Source organism: Camellia sinensis, chromosome 5, assembly GCF_055761805.1.
Source record: "Camellia sinensis isolate YWXY chromosome 5, ASM5576180v1, whole genome shotgun sequence".
Taxonomy (NCBI): domain Eukaryota; kingdom Viridiplantae; phylum Streptophyta; class Magnoliopsida; order Ericales; family Theaceae; genus Camellia; species Camellia sinensis.
The window spans coordinates 98,242,501-98,267,548 of NC_138965.1; the positions used below are offsets into that span (position 1 = coordinate 98,242,501).

Consider the following 25,048-nt stretch of genomic DNA (forward strand, 5'->3'; position numbering starts at 1 on the left):
GACACTAGGAATGCAGATCATAGTGTTGATAGATCTCTACCTACTTCACCAACCATACGTGGCCAGAGACCAACTTTAACACAAAATGTTTCTTCAGATAAGGTGTGGCCAGAAGAACACTTACGAGACAGATCCATATCAGCAATTAGAGAATACTACAGGTAAATATCTGGTCTCCTGCATTATTTTTATGGGTAAATTACACTGACACCCCTTGAGGTTTGGTATAATTACATCGTATCCCTTGATGTTCCGGAAATTACATTCCCACCTCTGTGGTTAATAGTCTTATTTCACAAACCCCCTGCTTATATAAAAGGCAACAACTCTTAGTAAAAAAGCAGATAAAATTACATTGGGAAAAAAAAAGTAAAGTAAAGCAAAGGAAAGGGAAAAAAAAACAGAGGAAGCAAAGTAAAGTAAGAAAAGAGAGAGTGCATGAGTTCAATGCTTTTATAATAAATAATTACAATGACAGGGGGGTTAGTGTAATTTCCCAAACATCAGGGAGTGATGTATTAAACCCAAACTTTAGGGGGGTGTAAGTGTAATTTACCCTATTTTTATTATTTGTTTTTTTTTTCTTTAATTTGCTTGCTTTCAATATGCATCCAGCATTCTTTTTGATAAGTAAAAGATAATTAATAAATAGAAAGCACCAACGGGATGCCTACTAAAAAAAAAACCTATGCTCTTCTATACTCCCATGTTGTCTACAAAACCCAAAACGTACTCAAAGGAGGAGGTATCTACCCTTCCTGACACCAAAATACAAGAATCGTCACAGATTTAGGGGTTGTTTGGAATTATTTAAATGAGTGCACTTTTTGACTTTTTATGGAATATGGGTTGGGTTTGAAATGATTTGGTAGAGAGGTGATGTGATTTAAATAAGATAATATGACTTAAATAGGATAGCGACTTTTCGACTTTTTGACTTTTTTGTTTTATGCCAAACTTAGCCTTACTCTTCATTAGAAGAAAAGAAGGTGGAATGGTAAAGTATATTATTTGTGCTTGAAAAATCAGTTCAATGACATTTTTTTAAATTATAACATTATTTTGAACCTATGATTGATATTTCGTCGAGGACGACTATAAATATTATCAACTGCTTCAGGTCGAACTTTGTTTCCAATAATATACAATTTATTTTCAGATTCTTCTTTTTAAGCAATACCCATGTTATGCAGAAGTTAAAATATTTGGTTGAATATGCATGTGTATATATTATATCTCATCCTATGCTTCAAAATTCAGATTAGGACTTGATAAGAGTTTGAATTTCTAGAGCCTACACTATTTTGAGTAACACCTTCCTTTTATATTAAATTTATGCATGAAAAGTTTTTCTTCTAAATAAAAAGTTTGCATTTTAGGAAGTTTTTTTCCCACCATCAAGGAATTTAAACTTGGTTTCTCAATTCCATATTTTCTCTTTCCTACTCAAATCCTTCAGCTATCATATGTTTTTTGCATGCTCGCTAGCTACGAAGCACGAACACGGACACGGGCACACCAACACGTTAATTTTTAAAAAATGCAAGACACGACACGTGGGGGGACACACATAATATATAATTTTATGTATTTATTATATGTCATATATATGAATATATCATTCTAAAACAATAAATAAATGCAATATAACACTAATTTTCACAAATGGACATTATTTTTTTTATCATCATATTTTAAGTTATTTTGTTTAAACTTGTAGAAATTTAATGTATAAAAAGAAAAAGAGAATTGTATTATTGATTGATGTTTGTAATTGTTTTTATTACAATGATTCATGATTCCTATATATAGAAGAGGGTGAGTGTGTAGTAGGTAAGAAGTAGGTGAAGTGGAGGTGGTAGTGGTGTAGTGGGTTAGGTTTAGTGGAGTAGGTGAGGTGGTAGTGGTGTAGTGGGTTAGGTTTAGTGGAGTAGGTTTAAGTGGGTGTAGTGGGTTAGGTTTAGTGGAGTAGGTTTAAGTGGGTGAAGTAGGTGATAAATTTTAACAGCCCCCCGCAAACTCAAGGGGGATAGGAACTAGCCAACTTGAGTTTGGAGAGAGTTACAAAACAAGAAAATACATAAAAATAAACGAGGATAGGTGACACTGTATGGTCGTGTCAGACCATTGGTGAAGACACTGGATGGTGGTGTCATAACGTTGTAGAGGACACTGTATGGTGGTGTCATAATGGTGTAGAAGACACTGGATGGCGGTGTCAGACCGCTGTAGAAGACAGTTTATGGGGTCATGTCGGACCGTTGTAGAAGACAGTTTATGGGGTCATGTCGGACCGTTGTAGCAGACAATGTGGTGACAGTTGTTGTGACAGTTTACGGAGTCTTGCTGGACCCTTGTAGAAACTAACCGGAATCAATGTCGGGACAGTTTACAGAGTCTTGTCGGACCCTTGTAGAAACTAACCGGAATCAATGTCGGGACAGTTTACAGAGTCTTGTCGGACCCTTGTAGAAACTAACCGGAATCTATGTCGGGACAGTTTACAGAGTCTTGTCGGACCCATAAAGGAGCTAACCGGAATTAATGTCGAGACAGTTTATAGGGTCATGTCGGACCGATGTAGAAGACACTGTATGAGTGTGTATATAGACTGCCCAAAAGATATACATGGATATAGATATCGAGCCCTCAAAAGTCGTGCCCTATTTTGTGGCTTGGAATAGCAGGGGATTGAAACCAGACGCAAGGAAGGCCGGTGTCGCGACGGAGCTTTGGCAAAGGGACATCGACGTGCAAGCGGTGGTGGTCTCCGGCGACTGAACAGTAGTGCACTCAGAAAGGAAATTTCAAGGTATGTGTAGAAAAATTTTAGCAGATTAGGTTGAGGTCTGGCGGACGGCCAAGGCGAGGTTGTCGCCCGCCGGTGAAGCGAAAAATACTAAGTGCTTAACCTTGCTCTGATACCATGTAGAAATTTAATGTATAAAAAGAAAAAGAGAATTGTATTATTGATTGATGTTTGTAATTGTTTTTATTACAATGATTCATGATTCCTATATATAGAAGAGGGTGAGTGTGTAGTAGGTAAGAAGTAGGTGAAGTGGAGGTGGTAGTGGTGTAGTGGGTTAGGTTTAGTGGAGTAGGTGAGGTGGTAGTGGTGTAGTGGGTTAGGTTTAGTGGAGTAGGTTTAAGTGGGTGTAGTGGGTTAGGTTTAGTGGAGTAGGTTTAAGTGGGTGAAGTAGGTGATAAATTTTAACAAAACTTATAGTTAGTTTTGTGCGTCTAATCAATGGACACGTGTCGTTCAAGTGTCCAAAGAGTATCTGAAGAGTGTCCGAGTCTAAATTCTTTTTTAAAAATTAGGACACGTTTGGATAAGTGTCGGGGACACATGTCAAAAGTTTCTGATTAGTGTCGGTGTCCGTGAACACGACATGGACACGTCACATTTTTAGAAGTGTCTGTGCTTCTTAGCTCACTAGGTATGCATTCTTCTATGAAGCATGGATACTTCTAAAAGGGAGACGTATCTGTAATCAGATACCGATTCTCCTTGAATACTCTCAGATATGTATTGGATATTTCTTAATTAATTTTGAAGTATTAGATACTTATTTTTAAAGTATCAGATACTTCAAGTCACGTATTATTTGTTTTATGAAATTTATTGCATAGCATTATAATATACCTTAATTGTGAGGATAAATACAATAATATTTTTTTAATACTTTGCTTAGTTTTTTGATAAGAACATAGTGAGTTAAAAGTTATCAAATTTGTCAAATTGGTGTATTCTTATTGTATCATGCATGTCCCATATAATTATATAGAAAGTAAGTATTAACAAACGAATACAACAATAGCAAATTTCAATAAATAAAGGGTTAATTACAAAAAAAAAAAAATCCTAGGGTTTTGCGTGTTTTTTAAATCCCACTGTTTCAATTTTGACAAATTAAACTTCGGAGTTTCATCCATGTTTCAATGTGCCCTTCCGTCCATCTTCGTTCATCTTCTTCCTTTAGCAGCACATAGAATTTTCATATTCAAACCCACTTATTGAAGCCCTTGTATCTCTCTCATCGTAACTCCGTTTCGCTTTATTTTTGCCGCGTTGGATTTAACCCATGGCCTAGTTTTCATTCCATTCCTCATATGTCTTGTTTCAGCTCTTTTTGCATGTCGTCGGAGTTTCGAAAGTAAACTAAAAGTAAGATTTTTCTTCTCATTTTCGACTTTTCTTCGAGGCATCTTTCATACCCCATAACTTTCTCGATTCTTAATGGTTTTATTTTGTTGTTTTGCCAATCTTTTCACCTCACTTCCTACTTTGTCCTATGCTACCTTGCTTTCTTACTCCTCACCAAAATGGGTGGTTTCAGTATGCCGAAAGTAGCCCAAAAACCAACTTCGAAAATTCTAAAATCTTATTTCTTTTATTTCTTTCTCCTACATCTTCATTCTTCTTCATCTTCACCTATAACATGTTGTGAATGGTGGTTCTAGGTTTTGACAGAGTTGGGCGGTGGTGGTGGCGGTAATTCGGCGGTGGCAATGATGGTAGCAAAGCTCACAGTTGAAGGAGGTGATTATGGGGATGGTGATGGCATGGGTTAAAAGTGGTGGTGACGGAGTTCGATAGCGGAGGTGAGGTTGAGAGGTGGTGATGATGAAGCTTACATGGTGCTGGGTTGGTGGGTTGATCGTTCACTTCGTCATCTACCACACGAACCACCGACCCACCACCATGTGAGCTTCATCATCACCACCTCTCAACCTCACCTCCGCCATCAAACTCCATCACCACCACTTTTAACCCACCACATCACCATCCCCGTAATCACCTCCATTAACTGTGAGCTTCGCTACCACTGTTGCCGCCGCCATTGCCCAGCTCTATCAAAACCTGGAACCAACATTCACAACATGTTATAGGTGAAAAAGGAAGATGGAGGAGAAAGAAACAAAAGAGAGAAGTTTTTGGAATTTTTGAAGTTGGTTTTTGGGTTACTTTCAGTATACTAGAACCACCCATTTCGGAGAGAAGTAAGAAAGCGAGGTAGTGTAGACGAAGTAGGAAGTGAGGTGAAGAGATTGGCAAGAGAACGGAGTAAAACCGTTAAGAATTGAGAAAGTTATGGAGTCTGAAAGATGGCTTGAAGAAAAGTTGGAAACGGGAAGAAAAATCTTATCAACTTCTGGAGCTCCGATGGCACACAAAAAGAGGTGGAACAAGGCATACGGGGAATGGAATGAAAACTAGGCCATGGGGTGAATCCAACAACGCAAAAATGAGACGAAACAGAGTTTTGATGAGGGTGATACAAGGGTTTCAACATGTGGATTTGATTATAAAAATTATGTGTGTTGCTGAAGGAAGATGGACAAAGGGGGCGCATTGAAACACAGATGAAATTCCAAGATTTAATTTGTCGAAATTCAAACACTAGGGTTTAGAGTGAAAAACACGCGAAACCCTGTGATTTTTTTTTTTTTTTTTTTTTTTTTGGGTAATTAACCCATAAATAAGCAAGTAAACTTGCAAACAATATTTTTGGCTAATGTACAAGTTCATGTGGATTATTCTATTATTGTAATATAAACTTATTAGACTTAATAATGAAATATTTGTAAAACCTATTGAAATTTAAGAAATAAACTAGCTAAAGGCTTAAATTAATACTTAATTCTTAAAGATTGGTATTTTGCATTATAAAATTACAATGTGGTTTCGTAACATTCTTGAGTTTATGTATAACTCAGTACTATTAATTTATTTTTATTTTTTTTTAAACAAATGTATCCTAGACTCTAGCCATACCTGTATCCTATGAGTTTTGTCGTATCACCGTATCTGTATCTTATCTGTGCTTCTTAGGTATTCTTTTGGCAACATGCTTCTTATTAGTTTTCTTTCCTCCCTCATGGTTTTGGTCGGTATAAAGGTTTGAAAAGGCTTAAATTAATACTTAATTCTTAAATATTAATATTTTGCATTATAAAAATACAATGTGGTTTCTTTACATTCTTGAGCTCATGTGTAACTCACTACTATTAATTTTAATTTTTTTATTTTATTTTATTTTTTTACAAATGTATCCTCGGCTCTTGCCATACCCATATCCTATAAGTTTTGTTGTATCGCCATATTTGTATCGTATCTGTATCTGTGCTTCTTAGGCATTCTTTTGGCAACATGCTTATTATTTTTCTTTTTTCTCCCTCATGGTTTTGGTCGGTATAAAGGTTTGAAAAACAGTGCAAGCACTTATAAACTGATGAGGTCCACTGATTGGTTCAATTAGTTATGCTTGCAGTGGGGGATGTTCCAGTACTCTGCACTTATCACTTAATGCATGTCAATGCAAATTTAATGCTGTGTTTAATTGGGAGATTTGAGAATGAATTTGGAAAGAGAAATGGAAAAGGTAGGTGAAATGTACACCTAGTTTCACACACCTTTTTCTTTTTCCTTTCCAAATCCCCCCCCCCCCCCCAAAAAAAAAAAAATCCCCCCCCCCCCCCTCCAAAACAAATCCCCCAACCAAATATAGCATAAGTAGAGGTCTTCTTTTTCTTTTTTTGTATGGTAAGAATTTCAAAGTTGTGAATGTCATCTTTACTCGTTAAATGTCAGAAGGAAACCTATCATTTTCTTTTGTCCATGTGGTTTCAGCCTTCAGGGCATCTATACCTTTCTTGTGATTGACGTCTAATGGATGGGATGGGTTCTGATCAGCTAGTTTGGTTAAAGTTGACGTTGTTGGTTTGATGATAGATATAGTGAAGAAAACATATAATGTTAATTAGCAATTGATTTTGTTCAATATATATTTGGATCAAATCTACTACTTTGTTCTGTACTGTATATGTGATAGAATGGAGGATCCGTTTCTTTTACAGCTATTACTATTCTCTGATACATAATTTTTTTTTTTTTCCGTCTATTTTCAGTGCCAAAGATGAGAAGGAAGTTGCTCTTTGTGTAAAAGAATTAAATGCCCCCAGCTTTCATCCCACAATGGTATCCATCTGGGTCACTGATTCTTTCGAGAGGAAGCATTTGGAGAGGGATCTTTTGGCTAAATTACTCATCGACCTATCAAAACCTCAGGATGGCACGTTAAATCAAGATAATCTCATCAGAGGGTAAACAAAAAAGACTTTGTGTCTTAATATAAGGTTGAATCTGTGTCTAACATTTCATTTTGTTCAGGTTTGAATCTGTTCTTGCTACTTTGGAGGATGCTGTAAATGATGCCCCGATGGCAGGTGAATTTCTCGGTCGTATCTTTGCAAAAGTCATACTAGAAAATGTGATTCCATTTCCAGAAATCGGACAATTGATATATGAAGGTGGGGAGGAGCAAGGCCGTCTTGTGGAGATAGGGCTTGCAGCTGAAGTTGTTGGAACGATCCTAGAGACGATTAAATCCGAGAAAGGAGACTCTCTCGTGAATGAGATCTGCACGAGCCCTAGTTTGAAGCTTGAGAAATTCCGCTCGCCAGATCTGAAGCGATCATTGAGGTTAGATAAATTTATTTAGGACAGGGATGCTCATTTGTGGATCTGGGGTTTTTAGGAGAAAATTCATGTCTAGAAGTGCTTCTTAGAATACCACCTTCTTTTCTTTTTTCTTTTTCAATTTGCAGAACTATTTTTGTTATTATTTTTCTTTTTTCTTTTATGGGGTGGGGTGGGGTGGGTGGGGATTTATTATATATTGGGGTTGTCCTTTCATGTCTTAAATATTATTTCTTAAAAAAATAACTGCAAAAAGGTTCAATTGAGCATCCAAATTCCAGCTTCTTTTTACTTGGCCTTTTTACTTTATAACTTTTGATCCAATATTGGTTTTCATTATCATATGTTATCTGCAACAGAACTCCATCCCTTTTTCAGGCAGGCCAGTTTTAAGTTAACCAATGTGGGTATCATGTTGGCTAAGAGTAGGTGATTAGGATTTGCCTCTCCACCTAGGTGCTCAAAATGCCTAGTAAATTGAAGAATTGATACATTGGTTAAGTTCTGGGTTTTAAAATCATCAACCTGATAGGATTGAGTTGGGTTTTGATTTAGCCTATGACCGAATTGAACTAGCCCGAGACCCGAACTAAACCCATGATATAGTCGCAGATTTGTGTGAAGAATTAACGTGTGGTGGAGTTTGATTGTGTAATCTGAACTACATATTGATATTTCTTAATAAATGTCTTAAGTAAAATTTCTGAGTTTGTGGTATTATTGTGTATATATATATTGTATAAAATTCTATATATGTTTACATTTAGGATTAATTAAAATTCATTTCTTATCTTCATGTAAATAACTCATTAACATAAAAATAGATAATTTATTTAAATATTTTTAAATTGACTTATAATTTATTTTTTCATATTGGCTTATTCCCATAATCTACTTAACATGACATGATTATTTCTACTTATTGACTTGTATTAAATTTTAAATAGTCTTTTGTTTTACTTTGTTTGTGTTATGTTAAAAAAAATGTTCAAAAAGATTTATTTATTTTAATAATTTATTGTTGATTGATTCACTAATTTTTAACGCAGTGGAACCGTAGTTCAATCCTAACTAACCCAAGTTACATTGGGTTAGTTGTTTAGGTTTGGTTCCAACTCAAACCAAACTGACACGTGCACTCCTATATTCTCCTATATACCCCTATGTGTATGTATTGTCTTTTTTGTATTTATCCCTTTTTGTTGTATAGAGTTATGTTGGATTTTTTTTTCTTAATCGAATGTCAAATTTAGCATAATTCTTATAAGAGAAAATTAGTGATATATCTTTCTCTAATTTTTAGTAGTAGTAGGGTTCTAATATATTTTTTCTTATTAGTTAAGGCCCCTCATAATAATATTAGTGAAATTTTAACTTGTCAGGGAGAAATTTCAACTTGTAACAGAGTTGAAATTTCTTTGTGACGAATGGAAATTTCTCTTTGCCAAAATTTCTATGTCAAAATCTCTGTGAAAATGTTAAGGGCTTCCAACTACTATAAAAATATTGTATGTGATTCATATTATAAAATTTTAATATTAGAGATCTTAAAATAAAAATCTTTTGTTATAATATTCGTAATTTATTTTTTACCATTTGATTAAAAAAATTGCTTAGAGTTAATAAGGTATTAAAGTAAAATGGATGTCAAAAGTAATGTTATAGTGATTAAATTTACGTATTGATTTTTTGATTTCATTTAATGTGTCATCCACGTGGATATGAGGTATAAATGATGAGACTTTTTAAACTAATGTATTAATAGATATCATATGATTTTTAAAATTTGGTAGTCAAATTGTCATTATAACATTATTGAGTACATTTGCAATAAGATACATACAAGGCTGCAATTAAAATGAGTTGTTCATGGCTCACACTTAGGCCTCGTTTGGGGACTTATTTTTTTAGTCAAAAAGTTATCATTTTAGTCAAAAAATCAACAACTTATACCAAAAAGTCAAAGATTCTCTTTTCTCTCTATTTTTTGCACATCTTTTCGTAATTAGCCAAAAAGTCATCCTAAACATTTAAGTTTTTTTTACCTACCTTTTTAGCCAAATAGCTAAAAAGTTACTAAATTAGACTATTCCCAAACGAGGCCTTACTTATCAAATAGTTCGGCTCGTTTGTTAAATGAATAAATTTGATCCAAATGTTTAGGCTTAGTTAGTAATTGAGTCTTGTTTGGGTAGGTACAAATTTGATTCAAATAATCATATATTTCATTAATCGTTTTATTACTTTTTTATGTTTAGTGTTCGCGTAAATTTACATATTTAATTGATGAAGTTTATTAATAAGATGAGATTTTTCATATTTCGTTGATTTTGTTCTTTTTTTTTTTAATGTGCATATTAATTTTAGTTCAATCATTTTTTGTTTTCAAGACCAAGCTTGAACTCAAGTCATTTATGTAATTAAGTTGACCAGAGTTCTTCAAAAAAAAAAAAAAAAAAAACCACTTTTCTCCGTCAAACGATTGAATTTGTGTCACTTTAATTCTTGAACCATTGATTTAAATAATTTTATTGTCTTTAGTTCATTTTACTCAAAATTGTCAATAAAGTCGATATTTTTAGCAAAATATCACATTTATTAGCAAATAAAAATATCTGTGTACATAATTTGATACAGTGGTTGTATTTTATTAATATTTCAAAATAATTAATTGTGTTTTGGTGTTCAAATTTAGATATTCGTCTCTTTATCTATTTCCATACTATGGGACAAAGTAAATTAAAATACTCAATTATTCACAGATGTATTATGGTATACATCTCTGAAAAGGTATATATATCATATATACTATTGTTACACATTTTTTATATTACATGTTACGTATTTTTGTGGTAAATGTTACTACTTATTTTTTTCTGATAGAGTTATGACAATTTGTAGTTAAAAAATAATGTTATACATTTTTTTGATAATGTTACACATTTTTTGGGTAGAGGATGTTTGAATAAAAAAATGTGTAACATTTTCATGAAATGCATAATTTCATTTTTGAATAACAAATTATTGTGATTCTACCAAAAAAATCACGTAATATATACCACAAAAATATATAATATGTACATGTTTACCATAAAATTTTCCAACTATGTATGCATGTGCAAGCTACATGTGTTTGCTAGGATTGGATTAGAAGGATTACAAATCTCTATACTGTGATAATACACTTGGGGAGTGGTTTGGCAACGTTTACGGTTTTTATTTTTTATTTACAAAATATTAAATATGTTTATGTTTATTTTAGATAAAAACAAAAGTAAAAAGCATGTTTGGTGCACAAGTATTTTAAAATTTTATTTTGAAAATAAGTGAATGAGGCTGTGGGAAGTGATTGTCAACGGTTGGATGGTGGTTGGAGGTGATTATTGGGCACGGGAGGTAGTGGTCGAAATTTTTGACATCGGTAAAAGGCAATTGGGAATGGCAAGAGCTGGTTACTAGCCACAAGAATTGTTGTTGGAGCGCTTTGCTTGACCTGATCGGGGTGATGCGTTGAGCAACTACGACTTTCGTTTGCCAGGCGCTTGACAATAGGCTATACAAGAGGCTAGATACTTATGTTTGAAAGTGATTGTCAATGTTCTGAAATGGTGGTTGGTTGGCCGCCTAAAGTGATTTTCAAGAAAAGTTGTGGCCAAAGGTAGTTATCGCCAGTGAAAGGTGGTTGGTGGCAATGACAGGTGGTTAGCAGTTAAGAGAGGTGGTGGCCAAAAGTGGCCGCCTAAAGTGGTTTTCAAGAAAAGGTGGTGGCCAAAAGTAGTTATCGCTAGTGAGAAATAGTTGGTGGCGATGGTAGGTGGTAAGCAGTTGAGAGAGGTGGTGCCAAAAGTGATTGATGAAGGAGGTCATATTAGGGGTGGGGCGAGAGTGGGACGGGGCGAGGTGGGATAATTTGGTTTCTTTAAAAATAAAAAAATAATAATAAAAATTAAAGATAATATAATATATTATAGATAATAATTTATAATTAACGAGTTAAAAGATGTAATATGATAAATAAATGAGTCAAAATGAATATTAAGTATAATATTTTAATATTTTAGTTTTATTATATTAAAAAAATAAATTACATGCATATTATATATATAAATATATTTAATAAATAAAATTAAGGCAATGACGGGGTAGATCTGGGCCGACGAGCAACGAGTTGTAGTTGGAGAAAGAAGAAGAAATGAAAATAAAAATTAAACAGAAAGCGAAACCAACTTTTACAATTTTTTTTAAAATGAAAACAAAAACTAATTTAGTTTTTGTTTACAGTATTCAAAAATTCTATAAATATAAATAGAAAATAGTAAATATAGTTTTAAAATATCATATGATATTTGTTATATATCAGGAATCACAAAATAAATGTGGTGGATTGTTTCTTGTCTCTCAACTACCTAACGGGTGCAACTCAAAGTTGTACCAAGACAGAGTTTGAATTGCATCCCATCACAAAAGGATGAGTTGCACCCTCTATATTTGTGTAATTTATTTATTTAGTTATTTATTTTCTATCCCACTGTTGAGTGATTTTCCCTTAATTAAAAGCACTATGTGAATAATACCACATAGTACTCTAAAAATACTGAATAATTATCCCTTCTAAATTTTTTTTTTCTCTTTTTGGGTAAATCTGGTGTATGAGACATGTCGATACTGTTTGGTGTAACTTGTTGTAAGTTAAAAGTCAATAATCCAAAAATAGAAGTTAAAAACACCTATTCTTATTAATCAATTTTTATTAAATTATTTATGCCTAATAAATTATAAGCAAAAATAATACTAAACAATCTGATATAAACTCTCAAAATAAAATAAATTATAGTCAGCTCAAATAAGCGACTGCACCATACAAATACTGTTGTATGCCATTTTAATAGTAGACAACGCAATGCAACCATTTTGTTTCTTATTTTTTAAATAAAATAGTCATGTATCCTTCTTAAAGTATTTGGCTTGGTCTCAATTAACATGAATATGTTTTAATAGTTTGACTTAATTTCATCAAGTCTTATTAAAAATTAGTTTTAGTAAAATCGTCGCTAAAAATAATTTTTTGTGACGATTTTTTGCACGTCACTAAAAATTGATAATTAGCGAGTTTTTTTGTTACGATTTTTATAAATTGTTGCTAAAATTTACAATTGTAGACTTTTTTTGTGACGAATTTTTAAAACTATCGCTAAAAGTTAAAAATTAGTGATGATTTTTTTAAATTGTCGCTAAAACTTATAATTAATGTCATTTTTTGCGACTAGTTTTAAATTGTCACTGAAAATTAACAATTAATGACTTTTTTAAATAATATCTGATGAAAAATGTCATTAATTATGATAAAACATGTTGAACAATAAATTCACCTATCAGAACCTACACGTAAGTCTCCTTTAATGTTAGAAATACTCACCTAGCAATCCAATGAGTGATTTTACTTGTACCACTAGTTTATCTCTTTACACTCTTCATCTCATTACACTACTAAAAAAAATGTGATTCTCATTACACCCATTATACTACCAAAAGTAATCCTAAACTAAAAACTGTTCAAAACCCTTTCAGTTTTATCTCTTTTACACAGATAACTTTTGGTAATACAATGTTAAAGAATTTGAATTACTCAAGTTTCGTGTTACCAAACAAATAAATTTTTTCCAATCATTTGTTGCCGTTCGATTGGATGATTTTACTTTATTTTAACAAGAAATTAGTTGTAGCCTATTTGTGACGTGTCTGTTCAGTGATATATTGCTATACAAATTAAATTACTCTAATGTCATGTTGCCGTATTAAAATACATTTATTTAGCCACCTGTCACTTTACGTGCGTTGAAGATTGTCTTAATTGTTGTCGCATTAAAGACATCCATTTGTTTCAATGTAATCAATATCTCTTTTGGTCGCACCATACTCTTTAACATGTCAACTAATAAGGATGTTTCCTCAAATAATCTACTAGCAATTGAGTACTTTTCAAAATGTTTAGCAGCCAGATGATTGTACTTGCATTGCTACAATAAATAGAAGCATAATCCTTTCAAGCAAAAAAACAAAAAATACAAACAAAAAAAAAATGAAACTGAAAATACACTGTAATGAGTATCCAAACAAATTAAAAACGTTCGATCTTGGGTTATCGGAAATATATCTTTTATTCGGCAGTGAGTTACTAGACATATTTTTTGTTCAACATTGTGATTATGAACTATTATATTTTGTTCATGTTTGACACATCAAACAAAAGTCGAAGAACTCTCTCAAAAAATGAAACGACATTTCTTCATCCATTGCTTTCTTTTATGATTAAAATATTATAATTCTCACTTTTTGAAAAGAAAGGTATAGGAGAGAAGAAAAAAAAACTGAGAAGGGAAGAAGAGCAAAGGAATTGAAGAGTAATGGATATAAGGAGTAATAAAATATATTTAATTTTAATCTTTTGTCCTTCAAAATACTTTCATATTAAAATATATATATATATATATATATATACACACATATATATCTTATATAAAGGACGTAAAGAAATAAACTAGTGATTTAAGTAGAATCACTCCAATCCAATCTAATGTTATGGAGGATTGAATTGGATAATCTATCAAAAACGAAGAATAAATAAATAAATAAACAAACGGCCTTTTTGTATTAGTTTTCCTTCCCTCCATCAAATTGAAATCAACCCTCATCCAAAGACAAGCTCAACAACAAAATTCTTGCAACAAATTTGACCAATAAGTTTTATTAAAATATAGGATAAATTACACTAACACCTCCTGAGATTTATGTTTATTACAGTTCCTCCCTTCATATTTGAAATATTATACAGACCCCCCCTGTTAATTTAATTTTATGTATGGTGATCATTACGGTGAGGAGAGAAACTGTTATGAAACTTTAAACCTCAGTGGTGGGGATGTAATTTCTAAAAGGTGAAGGATGAAATTGTAATAAATATAAACCTCAAGGGATGTCAAATGTAATTTACCCTAAAATATATATATATATATATATATAACACATCAATTTCACAAGACATTCAATTTGGGAAAAATAACAATAAATTCTCGCAAATTCATGCAATCTTGAGGTTAAAAAACACCCCAACTCTTCCTCAATTAACACAAATCCTCATGTAATTCCAAAATTTGAGGGTCAAATTTTAGGACTTCTTATCAATAAAAGAAGAAATAAAGAAAGAAAGGCGCCTATTATTTGAATGTGTGTATATATATTTGAGCATGTATGTAATCAATGTTTGCTCAATTGGATGGTAGGAGGGGGAGAAGAGAAGAAAGAGACGGTGGAGGATGAAGAGGTAGTAGAAGAGAAGCAGTGGCGGCCAGAGTTGCAGGACATGAAAGAGAAGAGGGATGGGCCAGCGGTGACAATGACCGAGGTGAATGAGAGACGATAAGCAGGATAACATCAAGATCATAAATACCACCCTCAAATTGAGTTACCGCAAGTATTAGGGATTGAAATCATTGTTGAGATTGGCAATCGTATTTCAGCCTAATCACAGCACACGACTTGGCTCTCTATTCTATTCAAGCAAAATTTCCTAAACCAGGCTTCAACAATAATAGAATGAAAATGCCAGACTCAGTCTCTCTCACATCATCTAGTTGTTTTTCGAAGAAATAGAAATTTCAAAATAATGCTGCAAATTCTAAAAATTCGAATTTCATGTACAAAACCACATAATAATCACAATAATATATTTCTGATTGAGAAAACCCCTCTCAAAATATTATTTACTAATTCTATAATCATGAATTGAATCAAATATGTTTTCCACAACACGTGAAGAAATCCACCACCCCCCAAACCCACACAAACAGAGAAAAGGAATAAAAGAAAGCACCATCCCGATATATATATATATATATATAAACTGATCTGTAATTATAGACAATCCCAAATGCCACTATGCCGAAGTCACAATGAGAATGGCTTTGTATACACATCGAATGCCTGGCAAGCTGTTAACTGTGGCTCCTGTTAGAAAATGAAACGAAGCTGATCACCAGAAACTTTCCAGTGCATGGCATAAAATTCAATATAGAGATGTCATTGAAATGTGTGTGCGCCAAAGAAGCACAGACACTTCTAAGAAGGTAATTGTTACACAAACTTGGGTAAAACTCAATCCCAAAAGCTAGTTGTTGAGGTGAGGATGCAATCAACGCTTATATACTTCACATACCTAGGAGATGTGAAACTTCACTTCACAGCAACGTGTCGAGTCCAACACCAACATGACATGGCACTTTTTTAATAGTCAAACACATTACAAGTTCGAATAAAATAACTTAAAATCCAATAATAAAACAAAAACAATGTAAATTTATACATATTCTCATCATTCATAATTTAAAATTTATTTTTTACCTTCGAACTTGGAATCCAATAATAAAATATATATATATATATATATATATAAATTCATACATATTCTCCTCATTTATTCTTTAAAATTTATCTTTTACTTAAATATTCATATATATGACATAATAATTATTTATCCTTATATATGGCATATAATAAATACATAAAATTGTATATTTTGCACGTGCCCCCCCACGTATCATGTCATGTATTTTTTTGAAAATTTTCGTGTTGATGTGCCCATGTCGTGTGACATATCCTTGTCCATGATTCTTAGATGTGTGATCATGCAAATTTGCACTTGCAATTGAAAATACCTTGTTCATTATCCTCAATAGTTTCCAGGGGAAACTAAATAGTTTTCAGGGGGGAACTATTCCAACATGTTTATTGTTAAGGAAAATTGAATGAACCATTACCAATTCTCATCCATTAACTTGGGCGACATGAACCAAACCAGCAAACCCATAATTTATTAAGGCATATTAAGCTAATTAAGTCAACTTCACATAACAATCCCAAACAAAAAAATGCACATGAACATCACCTTTTTCCTTCTTTTCCCAATTCCATATATTTTTTAGATGAATACTTCCTCTAAATGTAGTTTCCCTATCTTATGTTGATCATCTGCATGACAGTTGGTTTTGTACGCAAGTGTGCATCTCAAAAATTATCTGGGCATGTATAACTAAATGTACTTGTCTAGCACTAAAAGGTGTTTTCAGGTTACATATATGTTATTTCTTTATTTATTTTGTATAAGTCAAGATCATTGTTGTCAAATCATGAATCATTTTGCTAAAAATAACGAATCATGAATTGTATTGAATTGTGAATTTAAGTTTCACTTTATTTACCAAAATATATATAATTTTACATATGCATATACAATTTACAAATACACCCATAGCATTTAAAAAGAAATAAATATCAATATAACTAAATTATATTTATGTACATAAACATAAAATCATGCATGTCAATATAATAATTGATCTCTTTTTTTATTTTGCGAAAACCAAGGCTATGTTTGGTTGTGTTTTGAAAACGTAATTTTACACCTACATTTAAATATGATGTTTGGAACGAGTTTTGGAATCACGTTTCCAAAACTCTGCAGATAACTCTGTCTCAGGCGCGATTTTCGGAAATTTTTTTTTTTTGCAAATTTTGCCTAACCGGTCGTCCGGCCGGTTGACCGGAATAGTGAATTTTTTTTTTTCAATTGATATATTAATTTTTATATATTCGAAAAAAACATTTTTTGAATTTTTTAAAATAATTTTGAGTTGTATGTTTGGTTATGAGTTGTAAATTTTTGTATCAAATATCAAATATCACATCAATAATCCCCCACTCAATTCAAAACTCTTTACCAAACAAATTTTCCACACTCAAATCATAATTACAAACCTTACAAACTCAAAATACAACTCATACTTTCAAATTATAGTTACAAAGTTCTACCAAACGCAACCCAACTTATTTCGTGCATTATGCAAATAGAATTAAATTGCAGTGAATCGTATGATTCACTCAACTCAAGATTTAACAACATGATTTGAATTGTTTTGGTTGAAATTTGTATCAAATAGTAAATCATAAGATTCCAACAACCATGGTTCGAAACAATATATATTATTTTTCACTCTAGAATCCCATATTCAGCTGCTCTCATCCATGACTGAGAACAACTCCAGTTCCCCATTTCTCCACAAGTTCAGTTCCCAATCACACCACACCCAGCAGAGGACTAAGAGGAAGGCCATTCTTCCACACAGGCATGCACGCAAACTCAAAGAAAACCCACACCACCAGAACAACATCAAGAACAAAGCAAAGCAACAACCTAATTTATGAAATGACTAGCATTGGACTCCATCAAGGGAATTCAACATGACAAAAATTGAGGGGTACCTATGGTGAGTAGGCCCCCATATCCATGCTTCATGATGGATTGGGGTTAAGACAGCATCCAAATAAAGTTCATGATTAATAATTAAAACACAGAAAATACCTGTCTCAAGCCACCACCACTGACACTGCCTCCTGTCAAAAGCATGCTGAGAAGGGATGTTGCCACACCACCTCCAACGTCATTCCCCACACTTCGGATAGCAGTACGCATAGAATTAAGTACGCTTCCATATGTTGTCGCATGCCCACGCTCAATGGCTTGAATGAAACAGAAAGTCATCGCACCTGTTGAAGTGATTTTAGAAAGAGCCTGTTCCCATAAAAACATTAGCTTGAATCTTTTCCTTCGTCTGAGTAAATAAATGCCTTTGGCAATGCAAATATTAAGGAGGGTCTAATCAGGTTGACTGAAACTTACAGCTGTATCCGCAGAGGTTTGATCATCATCACAACCACTGAAGGAAATGACTTCACCGCCATTCGTTCCTTTCCATACACCTGATTGAGGGCGATGGTCCTCCCATACATACTGGCCCATCCTATTTTTGAAGAATGAAAGAAATATAATTATAATTGCAACCTTACCAAAAAAACATAATTAACACTAGATAGCTATTATTAGTAGATGTGAGATGGCAAAATAGGACTCATGCACCAGACCCCAAATATTTGGAGTAAGACTTTGTTGGGTTGTGTGGAAAACTTGTCGCAGCTATGAACTCTTTGAAATAAAGATCACCGTTGGTATGAACAGAATTTTGAAGAACTCATCCATGAAAGATGTATGAATGATTCTAAATATAGGGAGAGCACAATGTGTTCCAAAAAATTAACCTTGACTGAATAGTTTTGAGTTTAAACATGATTTGTTTTAGGAAAGAATAATTTGGGAATCTACATAAATAATTTAGATTTATATTATGTTGGTTATATTAGTGAATGAGCCAAAATTATTGAAATTTGAAACTACATAGCCAAAACTATGAGTTATAATTTTCCCATCCCCGTGTCTCATACTGCCTTTGATTTTGTAACAATAGGCCAAATGCTACTAGCCGTAATAATAAGCATGATGTACATACAGTTCCCCGCGATGGGTACTAATTGTTGCAGAACTTGATTAAAAAGGAAAAAGGTAAAAAACAAAGACCAAAAACCAAAAACCCTTTGAGATTTATCATAATCACAGGTTAGAAATCTCTTCAAGCCTTTGGTGTTTCTGGTTACAATCTCCGACTGAAAACAAAAATTCCCTTTGTTCCAATTTCTGGCTGATTTTTCGACCCTAAAATGAGCCAGAGTAAATGTCTACTTTGAAAAATCAAAGCACACAAGTTTGCAGCATTGCCACAAGATCCTCTCTAATTGAGTGTGAATGCATCAAACAGTGTCAATAGAGGGGTAAATCTGGAAATTCATACTACTAGCTGAATGGGAATGCACTGAATGCTTCTCTCCTTAAAAAGCTGCGGTTTCTAAGGTGAAAAAACAAATTACGATCGAGTGACAAGATAGAAAAATATTACAATTCAAACTATGAACATTGTAATATAAACCCACCTGTTCATTCTGCAAAGGAATGGTAAATCTAATACAGTGCCGCTGTGGCAAGCATCTATTATTGCATGAAGCTTAACGCCATAAGGAAGAGGCCTAACAATTGTTGCATTGATTTCATCATCGACAATCATACCCTGAGTTTCGAAGTCCAGGGGACACAAAGTTTCATCATAACCATCAACTTCATCACCACTAATGTTCCTTTGCCGTGAACCATGACCAGAATAGTGAAACAGAAGGGAGTCACCCGGTTGGCAGCCTTGTACGAGCCAATATAATGCCATCCGCATATTTTGTTTAGTTGGAATTCTGTATGGATCAGTTTCTTCCTCTGCATTTCAAAATCCACGAAAAAGTATAGCATATGTTTAGGACAAAAGGGAAAAAACCATGCCTAAGAAATATATCACTCTTCAAGGACATAAACTTATCATAAGTAAACCTTGTAGCATAAACGTTAAAGGTATTTGAAAAATATTTATTGGCGAGAAAAAGGAAATGAAAAATTTTAATGGACAACATTTATTGAAACTTGACCGAAACTTGATTCAGCAAGAAATTTGGTTCACGGTGATTTGGTTGCTAGGAAAGTATCTGAAATAAACTAGGAATTTTATAAACAAGTAATTAAACCCAATACATCTGTAAGATTAAAATGGGTACTTTTTTCCAGTTTTCCTCCTTCACACCCTAATAAAACTTTCAGTCCAAGCGATGTAAAAAGGAAAATTGGAGAATCACATAAGAAGTTGTCAGGTTGAACAGATACAGTACAACTTCCCCCCCCCAAAACACTTAAAGAAATTATTCATGTATCTCCCCTCAAGACTAGCAGTGTTAAGCAACAAGATAGAAACTACTGACAATGATTTCAGGTTTTGACCTATTAACTGGATATCCAAAAGATGGAATCTTCCAGCTTATCTAAAGTTGCATTTCACTTTAATTTACAAGCCTCATACAGAACCCCAATTGAAAACGTCCATTTAAAAATGTCTAATCTAACAAAGCTTAGCAAGAATAAAGTCAGAGGCCATAAACGACACCACCAAGCAACATAGTTTTCAAGACTCAACATCATTTCATTTATCTTTTAATTTTCATCAAGTCGTTCTTCAATTTCCAATTGTCATTTCAACTTTCAATTAGTGTTAAGTTAGTTCATTGTACTATAATAATCAATTACTTTGAATGCAATTCCCTTGCCTTCTATTTACAGTGTTTGTCCAAGTTCCTTTTTCTTTTCAACGCCTAAGAAATTTTAAACCCTTTTCATTGAGACAAGCAAAGAACCACCGACCACACTCAATCTACTGATTAGAAGTCAATTTTCAATCACGTTAGGCTACACTCAGTCCTGTCACATCCAAGCGCTCAGATCCAACGAGCCTCATGCGAAACACAATCGTAATATCCAAAGTTATTTTCTTTTCTCCTCTCCATCAATATTTAAGGCCCACATTGCTCCATTTCTTTTTCCTTTTTCCAATATTCTTTCTGAGATTCCAGCATCATTATATGTGCCTCACAATAATGAATCTTCCAAATTCCAATTCGAAAATTTGTCTCCTAGAATATAAATCAACAATCGCATTCAAACATATCTATAGTGACATAATAAAAAAAATGTCCTGAAGTTCAAATTTTCCATCTAAGAATCTTGAATCGAATGTCAATCAACATCAAAACATTCAAAACTCATGCAAAACAACTTTTTAGATAAAGATTATAAAATAAAATAAAAAATTACTAACAGAACCAAACAAAAAGTTGCAGAATTTTTTATCCAAATCTCCAAATTACAAGAACACATATATAAAGGAATAGAATTGAACCGAGAGAGAGAGAGAGAGAGAATCGTACCGGTGAGCATGAGAACGGAAGCCTCGGGGAATTGAAACTTGTTGATCAAGAGAAATTTCATACACTTGGCGTCGTTTATACAACCCTTGAGTTCGTGCCTCGAGTATTTATACGATATCCCACAGATCACGGCCTTCTTCCTCCCGTGCGCCGATGGCGGAGGACCCGGCGGCGCGTGGTTGTACGGAGACGGCGGAGGAGGAGGGGAGGGTAACTCCGACGGCGGCGGAAACTCCGACGACGGCGGCGGCGGAATGGTGCGGGGATCGGCGAGGTGAGTGATGGCTTGGCAAATAGCGCAGCGAATCGATCTGGCACCTGGAGGCAGCTGCAGAGGGGTATGGCAGTGAGAGCAGTTGACGAGCATGAACATGGCGGATGGTAATTTTGGAGAATTCAAGGGAATATGGAGGGTAAAATTGGAATGTTGAAGATATTTATTAGGAGAGGGGCTTTACCGGAGAGCGTTCCAACTTTCATCATCAATATAAGGGGATGAGAGAGAGAGAGAGAGAGAGAGAGAGTCCGTTGAGGGCGGGACATGGATGTATCATAATTTTTATTACAAAAATGTTTAATTTTTGTGATAAGTATTAAAATGTTAAATCATAGATATTTTTGTGATCGTGTAAATATTATTTTTAAAAACACCTTAATGTGTAATTTTTTTAAGAAAATCTCAATACATAATTTATTTTGTTCGAATATAAATTTTTAAACAAAAAATAAATGTTTGGACATAAATTGTTAACAAAAATAAAATTTTCAAATATATATTTGGTTTCATTGTTTATGTTCAAATAAATTTTTTTTTTGTTCATAAGTTTATATTTAAACATTTGACTTTTATTTGGAAGTTTATCTCTGAACAATATAAATGGCGTTGTAAACATCCCTTTTTTGACTACCCGTAAGATTTAGAGGCTTGGTCCAGCACACTCGATGATGAAAACTGCATTGTGTGATTCGGGTTCTCGGTAGGAAAATCCAAGGTCAAGCCCCGAAATAATCCCAAAACCTTCCTACTTGTCTCATTCTTACCTCAAAGGTTCATTTTTTACCATTGCGCCACCTTATATTGAGTTTGAAACAGGGGAGTGGGACAGCACATTAGGGCTCGACCGTGCCCCATTGAGAGCCGGTCGTGCCTCATTGGCGATACACACTATTCTGGACGAGCCCGCCAGCTGTCATTTTTTGAAGATATTTTTGACTTGTTTTGCTCAAATTTTATAAAAATGAGGTTATACTTCTGTTTTGAGGGTTGAAAAATTTCAAAAGAACATATACACACAAGAGAGAGTTCCTTATTCCTATACAAGTCACCTTTGAGCCAACCTATCTCTCTTGATCAATATCTATACACCATATATCACCTTAGATCATAACCTTAGAACTTTGGTTGAAGCTTGAGCATCACAATTCAAATTTGAGAGTGTGCTTGAACCAAGTTTGTGTTACAAACAAGAGCTTACTTCTTTGAGAGGTATAAGCTTACCATCTTCTCTTTTGCTTCTTGTTCTATCTCTTGCTATCTACTTCTTGTGTTTTTATGCTGTCTTGAATCCCTTTTAAGTGTTTAAACTTGGGTTTGGATAGGTACCAAACAGTAGAGAAAGTTAACACCTTCTCTTGCACCTTATTTCATAGCTCAAGCCCTTGTTTTTACACTTTCTTCTTTGCCTTTTAAATTGATTTTCAAAGCTTGGAAGAGGCTAAAAAAATATGGTTTGAATTCTCAAAAATAGAGAGGTTAGCGACCTCTCCTTGTTTTTGGTTCACTAGCTTTGCTTTGCCTTATTCTTGCCTACCATTTTATGGTCTCTAACATGCTTTTCGGTCATTGTTTTTAGCATATGAGGGGTTGTTTTAGAGCTATTGCAATTTGTTTAATTAGTATATGCATGAATATCAAAGCTTGTTGCATTATAAGTCTTCACATCTAGCTTGTTATGTTATGTTATGCATGTTTCGGTAGCTTTTCTATGATTAATTAAGAATCAATCTCGCAATCATGTCTGCAATCTCCCTCATTTCTTCTTTTCTTCTTGTTTGAGAGTTATTTCAACCGGTTGATGGTTATTCAAAATATGAGCTAGAGACCTATGCTCAATGGCTTAATCTCTACACAAGTTCATCGTAAAATGCGTGGTCTCTTCTTTATATTTACGAGTACCTCTCGCTTGATGTTCTTCTCATTTAGCAGACTTAACCATCACCTTGGACAAATGGATTAAAGAATGGATAAAACTAATGAAATTGGCTTAAAATTGAATCAACCTACATAAAGAAAATGAATAAGGTCGCTTGGGCTCAGTCAGACGTTATGCCGAGTCTATTGTGTCAAGAGTCGTCGCACATCAATTCATGGTGTTTTGATGACCCTTGAAGCATCTTTACTTCCCATTTTGAGCTCACACTATGAAAAATGGGAAGGGTTGGTGCTGATTCATTGCATTAATTGATTTTTGTCCAAATCGTGGCCTAAATCATTAAGAAAACTACTTGCTCATTGATGGTTTTAGAAACAATTTCATTCTTCTCTTGAGGCTTTCCATGACAGAGAAGTGTAAGAGGGACAAACAGGGCTCAAAAAACTCTGTCTGCACTGTTTTCACCTCAAAACACAAAAATAAAGTTTTGCACGAAATTAAGGCACGACCGGCCCTATTTGGGCCCAACCGGGCTTCATTGGGGGTCGGTCGGGCCCCAATGTTTAGTAAACAGAGTGTTTTGCAAAAAACAGAGGACAGTGACTGAAGGTGAAACAAGGCAAATTCCAAGGAAGACAGACAGAGTTGCTTCTGAAAACCGTCACATGCATGACGTCCTTGTGCTTTTTGGTTCTATTAGATGTTATAAATTAATGCTCTCATTATCGTTATAATTAAAATATAATTAGCATTACTGTAATGATTATGAATGTTCATTATTGATTAACATAGATAGGTTGTTTTATTGTTCATCCTTATTGTAATAAATTAGATAGTTAGCTTAATGCTTATTATTAGTCTTTGTTGTAATAACTTAGCTAATTAGTTGTTTATTCATTTATTTGGTTTTATAATAGTTAGTTTAATTTGGACAATTGGACATTCATTCGGATCGTCTTGCATAAGGAAAAATATGTAATAACATAAATGTCCTCCTCCCCATTCCTTTCTCTTTTTTATTTACCTGTTTATAATGGTAGTGTAGAGCATCATATTTCTTAACATTTCTCATATTCGCAAGCAATCGTCTCACATGCATTTGGGTTCGGCTCATCATACTGACCAATGTCAATTTCACTTTCATTGTTTGAATACATGATTTATCACATGTCTTGGAATTAGATCATATACCATGCTTATCGCCGAGCCCATAAAAGTGGCATAAATGTGTGCGTTTCATTAGTCACGTTGTATGGTTTAGGAACATGCATGTTTTCTAATCATTTTTCTCTATTTGACTTGCCTTGGAGTACTAGATTAGCACTTATTGTTTTAGCATATCACATTGAATGTTTATGTTGCCATATCAAGCATGATTTCCGTGAGGCTAAGTGTTTAAGTGATATACTTGTTTGAATGCATGTGGATGAAGGCTAATTGCTAAAATTGAGATCAATTGATAAATGTACATATAAGCTCGATTTTTTTCAAGTAACGAGTATCAAAAATAATTTTCAAACAAACATGAAATCAAAGCGTTCCAAATTTTGCAAATTAGTCTATACTTCTGTGAAACACATAGTAATATTAGTCTAATAATCAGAACAAGAGTATATAATGTAAATAAGAATCACATCATGATTAGTAGATGCTAATCTTCAATCGAGCGAGT

The 25,048-nt window shown here is 33.6% G+C and overlaps 2 protein-coding genes across 5 annotated transcripts in view; one reads left to right on the forward strand and one right to left on the reverse strand.

Moving 5' to 3' along the window:
- Window positions 1–7,777, forward strand: part of EIF4G (eukaryotic translation initiation factor 4G) — a 14,636-nt gene extending 6,859 nt beyond the window's left edge. For all 3 annotated transcript variants that reach the window (XM_082869385.1, XM_082869384.1, XM_082869383.1), the window contains exons 8-10: window positions 1–161; window positions 6,916–7,110; window positions 7,178–7,777. The exon at window positions 1–161 is cut by the window's left edge and continues 3,084 nt beyond it. In XM_082869385.1, the coding sequence (XP_082725511.1) occupies window positions 1–161; window positions 6,916–7,110; window positions 7,178–7,508 (687 nt within the window). In that variant the 3' untranslated portion in view covers window positions 7,509–7,777. The remainder of the gene's footprint in view (window positions 162–6,915; window positions 7,111–7,177) is intronic.
- A 7,435-nt stretch (window positions 7,778–15,212) lies between these two features.
- LOC114270490 (metacaspase-1) lies at window positions 15,213–21,811 on the reverse strand. 2 transcript variants are annotated; one of them, XM_028212027.2, is made up of 5 exons: window positions 21,224–21,811; window positions 19,361–19,691; window positions 18,219–18,339; window positions 17,901–18,110; window positions 15,213–15,490 (listed from the first exon to the last, which is right to left on the reverse strand). In XM_028212027.2, exons 1-5 carry the CDS (start codon window positions 21,594–21,596, stop codon window positions 15,431–15,433), a joined length of 1,095 nt encoding a protein of 364 aa, XP_028067828.2. In that variant the 5' UTR covers window positions 21,597–21,811; the 3' UTR covers window positions 15,213–15,430. The 2 variants fall into 2 exon arrangements, with proteins under 2 accessions (XP_028067828.2, XP_028067827.2); XM_028212026.2 differs by lacking the exon at window positions 15,213–15,490 and adding an exon at window positions 17,345–17,677 and having other exon boundaries at window positions 21,224–21,799.
- Window positions 21,812–25,048: the final 3,237 nt, after the last annotated feature.

What these genes read in the sequence shown, in the direction of transcription:
- LOC114270490 (XM_028212026.2), bottom strand. Translation starts at nt 21,596, where the DNA reads ATGTTCATGCTCGTCAACTGCTCTCACTGCCATACCCCTCTGCAGCTG. An exon ending in TTCCTTTGCAGAATGAACAG is followed by an intron (nt 18,340 to 19,360) that starts GTGGGTTTATAT and finishes CTTCAAAAATAG; the next exon opens with GATGGGCCAGTATGTATGGG. An exon ending in GTGGTGGTGGCTTGAGACAG is followed by an intron (nt 17,678 to 17,900) that starts GTATTTTCTGTG and finishes GTTTTCTTTGAG; the next exon opens with TTTGCGTGCATGCCTGTGTG.